At 48.1% G+C, this 11,737-nt stretch overlaps 1 protein-coding gene across 1 annotated transcript; it reads right to left on the bottom strand.

Annotated features, from left to right (window-relative positions):
- Window positions 1–4,741: 4,741 nt before the first annotated feature.
- On the bottom strand, window positions 4,742–6,551 carry Chst6 (carbohydrate sulfotransferase 6). The gene has a single exon (XM_021171062.2). The coding sequence runs from the start codon at window positions 6,540–6,542 to the stop codon at window positions 5,355–5,357; it is 1,188 nt and encodes a 395-aa protein (XP_021026721.1). The 5' UTR covers window positions 6,543–6,551; the 3' UTR covers window positions 4,742–5,354.
- Window positions 6,552–11,737: the final 5,186 nt, after the last annotated feature.

Here is an 11,737-nt window from a genome sequence, read left to right as displayed (position 1 = left end):
GCAAAGCCCGGTGAGTCTGGTCTCCACAGGAGTTGCAGGGCTCCTAGGTTACATAGTTAAGACCTTGAGTAAACACTGAAAAGAACTAGTAAGTGCCATTGGGCCAGAAAAGTGGCTCAGGGGGCAAAGGTGCTTGCCGTGCAAGCCCAACAACCTGAATTCAATCCTGGTACCCCCCCCAAAAAAATTTGTCTCCCCAACAGTCTGTGCCCCACAAGTAAATAAATAAAAACAAACAAATAAATGCAATAATAAAAAATAGTAAATGCCAAAAAAACTTTCTTTACCCAGCCTTTTCTGTCAATAGACAAGGTCTGACTCTGTAGGTAGCTCAGGCTTGCCTGGACCTCACTAGGTCTTGAAGTTGAGATGGCTGGCCTCACAGGCATGAACCACGGTGGAACCATGGAGATCCGCGAACAAACACTACACCATTCATTTCCTGTCACAGATTTGTCTTTCACGGAACCCCACCCTTGTGAGCCTGAAACTGTTTTTCTTAGTTCTGGGGGTTTTTTTGTTTTGTTTTGTTTTTTCAAGACAGGGTTTCTCTCTATAAGCCTGGCTGTCCTGGAACTCACTCTGTAGACCAGGCTGGCCTCGAACTCAGAAATCCGCCTGCCTCTGCCTCCCAAGTGCTGTTTCTGATCTCTATCATATATTTATTATTAGTGGTAGTGTGTATGCGTGTGGCTGTCCACATGTCACAGGGAGCACGTGGAGGCCGGAGGACAACCTTCCAGAATTGGTTCTCCCCTTCCACTGTAGGGTCCAGAGATGGGACTTAGGTCATCAGGCTTTTGTGTGGCAAGTCCTTTTGCCCACGGAGCCTACCTTGCTGAGCCTACAAATGTGCTCTTCTGTGGGAAGGGAGTACTGGGGAGAGATCCTAGAACCTTGTGTAGACTATAAGTGTTGTACCATGATGCCATACCCTGGCCCTCACTATTCTATTTAAACACTCTAGCTAGCGTTTTTTGGTTTTTCAAGACAGGGGTTCTCTGCGTAGCCCTGGCTGTCCTGGAACTCACTCTGTAGACCAGGCTGGCTTTGAACTCAGAAATCCACCTGCCTCTGCCTCCCAAGTGCACCACCACGCCCGGCTTCTATTTATATTGCTTTTAGTTATATGTATACACACCACTCTCTGGATGCCCAGAGAAGCCAGATCCCTCATTGCCAGAGTTACAGATGGCTACCTAACCTGGGTGCTGGAATTGAACTCTGGTCTTTTGGAAGAGCAACAGTTGCTCTTAACCACCGAGTCATCCCTCCAGGCTCTTCTCCTATTGCTTATAAGTTACATTGTCTGTGCTGACTGATCTTCATGGTCAACTTGACTGGGTTGGGCATTATGTAGAAGATTAGTAAAGCATGCCTCTGGGTGTGTCTATACACCCCTGGTACTGGTACATCTGTGAGGGCTTTACCTGAGACCATTAGACCATGACGGCTCTGACTTAATGAATGGCTTTAATGACTCCCAATATGATGGAATTACTAGAAAGTCGTCAAAACGTAGGAGCTAGCTGGAAGAAACATACAAACACTTCACGGGGTTGTTCCTTTGTCTGACCCATAAGGTAGGTCAGACCCTTTCTGTTTCCTGGTCATCATGATGTGAACTGCTCTGCTCCACCATAACTTATCTGTCACAACGAAACGGCATCTCAGAAGCTCTGAGCCATCTCTCCAGCCCTAGTCCTTTCCCTTTTAAGTCGTTCTTTCTGAAAGGCTGTGAGAAAAGTGACACAGGTACAGTCTGAGGCGTTTTTGTTACTTTTGCCTAAGTAGGTGAAGGTCACTCTCTGAGCTGCTCGTTAATAAAATTAGAATTTAGTCGTCTTTAATCCCAGTACTCTGGAAACAAAGGCAGGCAGACCTCTGAGTCTAAAGCCAACTTGGTCTACTTAGTGAGACCCAGGGCAGCCAAGGCTGTGTAGAGAGACCCCACCTCAAACGTAGATAGATAGATTGATAGATAGGTAATAGATAGATTGATTTGTTGGTAGATAAAATTAGGGCTTTAAATATGTTCATATTGTCAACAGGGGCAGAAACAGATTTCTATGTGAACTGACCTGTAGCTTGGAAGATGAAGGGGTGTATGTATGTACATCTCAGTTGGTAGCATAATTGCCCAGCCAGTCTGAAACCCTACTACCACATAAACCAGATGTGGAGGCACAGAGCCCTTCATCATAGCACTCAGGAGGTGGAGGCAGTGTAACAGGGCAAAGGTTTCTCCCATCTTGTCTCAGCTGAAGCCATCTTTGGCTTCTGCCTCCTGCCCTCAAAGTCCCCTGGGAAAGCACACAACCCTGTTCTAGAAGCCCAGGGTTGAAATGTCCCAGGTAACTTCTTGTTCTTGGTTCTCCTTAAGCCGTTTCCCTGCTTCCCCCTGCACCTGCTGACCAGGATGTAGTTTTTCTGTGTACCTCATCTTTAAGAGCTCCCTGTAATATGTATGCATTCCAGCTTGCTCTGTAAATGCATACATACATCGCTAGTCTCCAGGCAGTCACTAGCCAGCTTAACACAGACTCTCAATTCGAACTTTGGTCATGCTGAGTGGTCTCTGGGTCTCCACCTCACAATAGGAGGATCGTGAGTTCTAGACCATGCTGTGGTGATGGCTCAGTGATTTTTACTATTTTTAGTATTTGCCCGTGCTGAGGACCTGAGTTCAAATCTCTAGCACCCACATAAAAGCTACAGTGAAATATGAGGTGGAGTCAGGAGAGTCACCAGAACCTCACAGACCAGCTTAGTCTGATGAGCTCCATGGAAAAACTAATACTCTGCTTTAAAGAAGTAGAGAGATGGCTCTGAGGTTAAGAGCACCGTCTGCTCTTCCAGAGGACCTGGGTTCAATCCCCAGTACCTACATGCTGGTTCACAACACATGTACTCACCTACACTAACAAGTACACACACACACACACACACACACACACACACACACACACCCCAAATGTCCATGGAGTAAAAGCATTTGACACAAAAGGCTTGTGACCTGAGTTTGATCCCTGCAACCTACAAAGTTGATTTATGACCTCCACCTGTGAGCTCCCACACAGAGATCATACATTTTAAAAATGTAGAAAGAGAGAACACCCAAGGTTGTGCTTTGACCTCTACATGCCTGCTCTGGCACACACACACACACCCATAGTCATACACACGAATTGTGGTTTGATGAGAATGCTCCCAGAGGCTCATATATTTAAATACTTGGCGGAACTATTTGGGAAAGATAAGATGTAGCCTTGCTGGAGGAGGGTTGGGTCTTGAGGTTCTAAAAGTCCTAGCTGTTTCCTGGTTTGCTCTCTCTTTCTCCAGATGTGAGTTCTTAGCTACTGCTCCAGAGCCATGTCTGCTGCCATGCTTCCTGCCATGAAGGCCGTGGACTTTAACCCTTTGGAACCATAAGCCCTAAACTAAATGCTTTCTTATATAAGTTGCCCTGGCCATGTTGTCTTATCATGGTAATAGGGAAGTAACTAACACATGAATGTATGCACAAGTGGATGCATGTACTTGTGCGCGCTCGCACACACACACACATATGCAGACACACACACGCACACACATGTTCCAGGTCATTCTTAGATAAATAATGAGTTTCAAGAAAGCCTGGGGAACATGATTGTCTCCAACTCCCCCAAAAAGTCTGAAGTCTTCAGATCATCTGTCCTATTCTTTGTCCCAAATTCCACCACTTACTGAAGGCTACACCTATGCTGAGAATCAGGAACCAGCACCCTGGATGGTGGCAATGTTGTGGCAACAACATTATAGAGTTCCTGGATCCGTGTGTGCCCCCATGTGATTTACAGTGAGTGCTTGGTATGTGGACTCAAACTCACTCACTCCCTTGCCCTCCCCTGAGGAAGGAAGCCCGCTCTTCTTTTAAACATTTACTCTACACTCTCTGGCTCTCATTTCCTGAGCCTGGTTCTAAGCTTTCAGCACGCCCAGCATCCCTTAAATGAGCCCTTTGCTGTCAGAGCTGGGTGTGGTTTGCAGGAAGTAATCGAACTCTGCTTGGAAGGATGAAGGCATGGCAGAACCACCCTTAAGCCATCTTTTCTTCTAAGCTCCTAGTAAGCCTGTGTTCCAGGCACCCCACAACCTGCCCACACGCGCCTCCCAGACACTATTGGCTGTGTTTGGCTTGCTGCCTAGACCTCCCCAGCTCTCTCCTTTTTGTGTCTTCTTCTAGGCTGCTCCAGGTTATGCTTTGGATTCTTGGCTCTGGACCCAGAATCTTAGCATTTCTTGTTTCCTCTAGCTGTATTTCTAGGGGGAAAGTATAGCTAGGGATTATTGCTGATAGGACACAGATCTATGAAAATCTGAATTACCCACTGCAGCCCCAGGACAAAGAGCTATTCATCTCCTTCCTTTATTTCTCCTTGAACAAGTCCTCTTTCTTCTTGTTCTTCTTGTTCTTGTTCTTGTTCTTCTTGTTCTTCTTCTTGTTCTTGTTCTTCTTCTTCGAGACAGGGTTTCTCTGTATAGCCCTGGCTGTCCTGGAACTCAGGCTGGCCTCGAACTCAGAAATCCACCTGCCTCTGCCTCCCGAGTGCTGGAGTGCTGGGATTAAAGGCGTGCGCCACCACACCCGGCTTCCTCTTACTTCTTAAGATGTTTTTCAAACACAATAGGCTCTAATCTGAATCACACAGCATATTTATGTTTATTTCCATAAATTAGGATCTTTCATCTTAGGACAAATCAAAGATTCATTAAAAAGCCATTCTCCTCAGGCATGGGTGTGTGTGTGCCCAGGTTCCCTCCTAGAAGGTCAGGCAGAGAATCTAAGGGGAACCACAGAGGGAGGCATCGTCTCTAATTCCTCCTTGACCATGCCCATAACTGTCCAAGTCTATGATGGACTGAGATACTAGGGTGTGGCAGTGAGCAGAGGTCTGGGTGAGCCAACGAGAGGCAAGTGCACAGATTTTAGGAGCCAGCCCACAGCCGTGCCTTTCCCCCACTCCTGAGCAGGCCTGGGACCCCATTCTCTGTGATTGCATGGTATGATCAAAGAGGGGAGAAAGTCAACGAGAAAGGAAGTGCTTTAGGAGGAGGCTGGCTGCCTCTGTGAAGGAAGTGGGCACAGCTTTTGCTTTCCATTCAACAGTTCTTGATGGGAATCCAAATCCTAAAAGACCCACCGGAAAACTACAATCTGGACAGAAAGACATGTGGGATTTGGACTCCATCCTTTCCTAGTACAGGACAAGATCACTCACACTCCCAGCCACTTGCTTATGGGTTCTCCAAGCCCTTTCTTTATCATACTCCAACAGACCCTAATGTTATAGCTGGGTCTCTCCACTAAAATTCTAAGATTCCGGTTGCTTATCCGTGGACGACGCCCACTTGAAACTGTCCATGCCTCTTGGCAGCAAGAGGTCCAGAGAGAGGTCCCTTTGCTCAAGCTCCGAATGCACAGACCGGTAACCCAGCAGCTGCAGCGCACCCCCGCACAGTTCCTGGACCCGGCGAATTTTGGCAAAGGGCAGCGTGTGGCGCCAGGCCTGGGATACACTGAGCGCATCCCTGGATGTGGTCTTGAAGGCTTCACGGCGAGCGCCTGGCCCTGAACCATGCGTGATGTTGTGGATCCAAGTCTGGAGTTGCGGAGTGAGACCTAGGCCGGTAAAGGCATAGAGTTCACGGATTACGGTGAGCGGGTCCCGGGCCAGATCCTCGTAGCGCACCAGGCGGTAGCGATCCTGCAAGAAGGGAGGCGGCTTGTGCAAGGCTGCCTCTGCGATGCGAACATGGCTGCGGCACACCTCGCTGACCACGCGCAGCCGGGGGTCGGCTTCCACCCACGTGCCGTTGGTACCCAGGACGATGCCATTGTCCCGTGCCAGTGCCTTGGCTGTCTGCTCTCGGGAGCGCAGCACGGCCCGCGGGTCGCGCACTAGGTGCACGATGCGCAGGTTAAGCGCAGGGTCTTTGAGCAGCGGGTAGAGCACCTGTAGGTTAAAGAAGCGCACCTCCTTGAGCACGACGTGACTATAGGAGCTGCAGGCTTCCTGAACCAGGCCGAAGGGCCGCGTTGCGCACAGAGGCTTACACACCTCCTCGCTGCTGATGTTGCCACGAGCGAAGGCGTCGCAGACCGGAGGTGAGCACAACGCGCGGCTCACCGCCCACTGGAAGAGATCCGAGATGTTGCGGCGCCAGGGCAGGTAGGCATCAAACACGTCCATGTCGCATAGGAACACTGAGCGGATCAGGTCGCGCACGGCCATGTGGAGCGCGGGGGCACTGCCCTGCGACAACGCATCCCAGACATGCCAAGCCGGCTCCATCAGGTAGAAAACATCGGGGTGTTGGCTGAAGATCTGGCCCACGAAGGACGAGCCCGAGCGCCACGAGGACAGTACCAGCACGTGCACATGCTCCCCACGGCCTGCTGGGGACGATGGCAGTTGCCGGGAGACCAGGAAGACCAGGATGCCAGTCTGTACCATCAGGAGCGAAAGCATGACAGTGCTGGAGAAGCGGGGTAGCCGCATACCTCTGGCTAGGGCCTAAAAAAAAGGAGGGGTAAGGTTAACTGTGGCCTGAACTTCTCCTGCCCAGTGATCTGCAGGAGGACCCTAAGTGGCTCCTAAGTGCCGGTATTTCAGGTATGTGTTACCACACCTGGTTTAGCAAATACTAGTTTTTCAAAGTTCCTGCCTTTTGCTTAAGAATCCCTCTTACCGAGTCACTGTTAGGCGATTGGCCATGTCTGAGCTGCCCGGGCTTTTCAGAGTCCTGCCTCTTTGCTTCCTTCCTGCTCTGTGATCGTAGAACTAGGCAATCTCACTAAACTTCTATTCACTTATCTGTTAAAAGGGGATAATACAAGCATCTAGCTTCCAAGATTTGTGGGGGATGACTCAATGAAGCTTAGGCGAAGGAGAGTGTACCAGTGGTTTAAGACTGGAACACAATGTGCTTCCTTGTTGTATGATTTTTTTTTTTTTATGAACAAGCAGCACTATTTTTGTTATTAAAAATAAACAGGGTGAAGCCGGGTGTGGTGGAGCACGCCTTTAATCCCAGCACTCCGGAGGCAGAGGCAGGCGGATTTCTGAGTTTGAGGCCAGCCTGGTCTACAAAGTGAGTGCCAGGACAGCCAGGGCTATACGGAGAAACCCTGTCTCAAAAAACCAAAACAAAAAAACAAAGAAAAAAAAAAGAAAAACCAAAATAAGTAAGTAAGTAAGTAAGTAAATAAATAAATAAATAAACAGGGTGGCTGGAGAGATGGCTCAGCAGTTAAGAGAACTGACTGTCCTTCGGAAGGACCTGAGTTCAAATCCCAGCAACCACATGGTGGCTCCCAATCATCTGTAATGAGATCTGATGTCCTCTTCTGGTGGGTCTGAAGATGCTGTGCTGTGCCTGAGATGCACAGCTTACTAAGATACACGGTCTCTGGTCCCTTCCCCTCTGTTCTTTGTGTGTATGGGGAAGTGTGGGTGTAGGTGTGAGTGTATAGGAGGTCAAAGGATGGGGACAATTTTTGGGAATGGGTTCTGTCCTTCCACCATGTGCATTCTTACAATGTACACATAGAATAATAAATACATCTTTGGGCTGGAGCCAGCGGGACCAGAGCAAGCAGAGGTCCTGAGTTCAATTCCCAGCAACCACATGATGGCTCACAACCATCTGTACAGCTACAGTGTACTCATATACATAAAATAAATAAATCTAAAAACAAAAACAAAAAAAATAACAGGGCCGGGTGAAATGGCTCAGCAGGTAAAGGTGTTTGCTCTGAAGCCTAATGAGCTGAGGTTAAATTCCTGGAATGCACATGGTGGAAGGACAGAAACCATTCCCCCAAATTGTCCTTGTCCTTTGGCCTCCTATATACTCACACCCACACTTCCCATACACACAAAGAACAGGGGGGAAGGGACCAGGAATGGAGTATCTTAGTAAGCCGTGCATCTCAGGCACAGCATAAGCCAAGGATGACATTGCACACCAGGTACCCTAACACATGGTAAACAAGGGGGAAGGGTCAAAAGTTCAGTCAAGAAAAGAAGCAAGCACAAAGGCTGGAGACATAGTTCAGGGGTAGAGCTCTTATCTGCTATGCCCAGAGCCCAAGGTTCAAAACACACACACACACACACACACACACACACACACCAGAGAGAGAGAGAGACAGAGAGAGACAAAGAGTGAAATAAAATAGGTAATCTCATTGCCGTCACCTCTGAGGAGAAGGTGCTGAAGCTAGGACGGTTGGACTCTAGCCCGAGGGTGTTCTCTGGAAGCCATGAGTTTCAGAAGAGCCCATCGAAGTGGAAGGCAGCATGGAGGTAGAGAAGCAGAGAGACAGAGTAGAGGTGTGCCCATGGCAGGCTGCTGGCCCTTCCCCCGCCGAGAGTACTCACTTCTGTCTAGGGCCAGGAGAGCTGCCTGTGTTGCTCACAAATCCATGGGAGGTACCTGGAGGTTCCTTGAGCCTGAGAACACAGGAGGAAGACTAGTCAGAGCCCCAGAGGGGAGATAGCCCTGCTCACAGAAAGCTCTCCAGGATGGGGGCTGAGCCTTACCATTGGTAGTTTTCCAAATGAGAAGGAAGGCTTTCCTGGTGGAAGAGGACTTTCAGTCCCCAAATTGCCATGTGGGACCAATAAAGTCTGGAGCACTTGATTTGATCTCTCTAAGCTTCTAATTCCTTCTGTAGATCTTTGGCCTCAAATTTACTATGTATTGAGAATGTCCTTGACTGTGTGACCTTTTGATCCTCCTTCCAAATGTGATGTCAGACATGCATCTCCATGCCTGGTGTATGAGGTACGGGGGGGGGGGGGGGTGAAGGGGGATCAGACCCCAGGCTTCCTGCATGCTACACAAGCACTATCTTCCCCAGACCCCATCCCCATGGCTTTGAACTCTACCCTCTTGCTTCAGCCTCCCAAGTGCTAGGATTACAGGCACCTGTTACCACGACTAGCAGCGAAGACATTTAACTTCTCAGGGTTGGTGTGACATAAACACCTGTGAGGGGAGAGGGCTTGGCATGGAAGGTCTCTGGGACAATGAGCCATCCAGAGGTCACTTACATATCTTCTGAGATAGATTTACCTCTAATGTCCGAGGTCCTCGTTTCCCTTCTGTGCATCTTTTGCTTCTGCAAATGATGCTGGGCTTCCTTTCTTTGAAAGGGAGAGAGTGGAACATCTCTCCTTGTTTCTGCAGCATCCCCACCCACAGGCACCAGATTTGCCAGCAAGCACTGGTTGCTTTATGCTCAGCCAGTGATTTAACATAACTGCCTCTGCAGCAGACTTTATGATCTCTGAGATTTACTTGGAGGATTCGAGGCTTAGAAGGGAGAGGCAGGCAGGATTAGCTCCGGACTCCAGTTTAGAAGTTCCTGGAACTTCTGATGGCAGTCTGAAGGTTTACTCCATTTCAGATTATTCTCTTGCTTTCTCCCAAACCAAAGGCAGATAGATGCCTGGCCAGGACTTCGTCTTGACCCAAGCCAAGGTGTTGGTCATCCGTGTTCTAGGAAAGCCAGAGTTCTTAAGTGGCTCATGTCCTAGAATCAGTGCCATCTGACCCTACTACTGAAATTCAAGAACGAGGAAGAACTTCTAACAGCCACCCAGGGTCTCTCAGAGCCCAAGTCCTACCAGGGCTTATCTCCTAGGGACTAGGGACTCCATTGTTCCAACGCAGGTTAACTGCAAGAGGTTGGAGGCAGTGGTACCTGTTTTTATCTTTATGGTCAAGTGTTACCTTCTCAATGTTCCTAGAAGGTGGAGCTAATTCTCCCTATCAGTTTTCACTGAGGCAACTAGAGTTCAGACACAGGAATGCCCAGACGAGCAAAGGACTGTAGCTGAGCATGGAGTGCTCAGCTGAGCCTGGTGCTGATGTGGGTGGTAGAGAAAGTGAATTCAATCCCCAGCAGCCCTCTTCCACTTGAATAAAATAAAAAATAAGTCCAGGGCTTATTATTATTATTATTATTATTATTATTATTTTAATAAAAATGCCTGCTGAGCAAGCATGAGGACCTAAATTCACATCCCTAGAACCGTCATAAAAGCCAGTGGAGGGGCATGTTCTAAACCACAACAATGAGGGGTATACATAGACAGATCCCTGGGGCATGCTGGCCAGTCACTCTAGCCATCAAGGAAGTTCCCAGTTCTAAAAACAAACAAACAAACAAACAAACAAAAAAGCCGGGCAGTGGTGGCGCACACCTTTAATCCCAGCACTTGGGAGGCAGAGGCAGGTGGATTTCTGAGTTTGAGGCCAGCCTGGTCTACAAAGTGAGTTCCAGGACAGCCAGGGCTATACAGAGAAACCCTGTCTCAGAAAAACAAACAAACAAACAAAACAAAACAACAACAACAAAAAAACAAAAAACAAAAATGGGAAATTGCAGTCCATATTGCCCGGCTTAAAGAGACAGGCATCCCCATGCCCTGCCAGTCACCACAGAACAGGCCTCTTCTACCTATGAAGGTACCTGGAACCTCTGATTCTCATGAGTCTGTTTCTTCCAGAGAAACATATATATATATATATATATATATATATATATATATATATATCCTCTTTTTTTTTTTTTGAGACAGGGTTTCTCTGTGTAGCCCTGGCTGTCCTGGAACTCACTTTGTAGAACAGGCTGGCCTCGAACTCAGAAATCCGCCTGCCTCTGCCTCCCAAGTGCTGGGATTAAAGGCATGCACCACCACGTCCGGCATATATACCCTCTTAGACCTATAAAATGTGTTCCTCAGACACCCATTGGCAGAGGTGAGTTAACCCATCTTTGCTTTTTAAATAGACAGACCCAGGGCTGGTGAGATGGCTCAGTGGGTAAGAGCACCCGACTGCTCTTCCAAAGGTCCAGAGTTCAAATCCCAGCAACCACATGGTGGCTCACAACCATCCGTAATGAGATCTGGCGCCCTCTTCTGGAGTGTCTGAAGACAGCTACAGTGTACTTACATATAATAAATAAATAAATCTTAAAAAAAAAAAAAAAAAATAGACAGACCCAGTGGGAGATTGAAGCAGGCAATCGACCTGGACCAGGTTGCCCCAGGATTTAAAGACACTAAATGCAGACTCCCTGTCCTTCCATCAAAGGTTTCCTGGAAAAACAGATCATAAAAGGGCCACTAAGGGATTGCAGCTAGAATTACAGACATTGGGCTACAAAATGTCAGTTAAGAAAGGCCAACTGCCGGGCAGTGGTGGCGCACGCCTTTGATCCCAGCACTCGGGAGGCAGAAGCAGGCGGATTTCTGAGTTCGAGGACAGCCTGGTCTACAAAGTGAGTTCCAGGACAGCCAGGGCTATACAGAGAAACCCTGTCTCAAAAAACCAAAAAAAAAAAAAAAAAAAAAAAAGAAAGGCCAACTTTGTAGAAAGCTACTTATCTTGGCTACCAGATAAACAGAGGTAGTGGAGGAGTCTGTCTCAGAGTAAGATTGCTACATTCCTTCAGATCTGGACTCCAAAGACTAAGAGATGGATTCAAGAGTTCCCAGGTATGGCTAGATATTGTTGCCTATGGATACCAGTTTGTGGAAATAGCAAGGCCTCTATACATCAGCACAAAGCGGGGCACTGAGCACCTCATCTGGACTGAGACTAAACAAAATGTGCTTGAGGCTTTAAAAACAGCTCTGACTTTGGCTCCAGCCCTGGAATTTCCAGATGTCTTAAAATC

This window comes from Mus caroli, unplaced genomic scaffold (assembly GCF_978045245.1).
Source record: "Mus caroli unplaced genomic scaffold, Mus_caroli_1 scaffold_10, whole genome shotgun sequence".
In the NCBI taxonomy this organism is placed as follows: domain Eukaryota; kingdom Metazoa; phylum Chordata; class Mammalia; order Rodentia; family Muridae; genus Mus; species Mus caroli.
The sequence above is the reverse complement of the archived record's forward strand: the minus strand, read 5'-3'. Positions and strand labels throughout refer to the sequence as shown.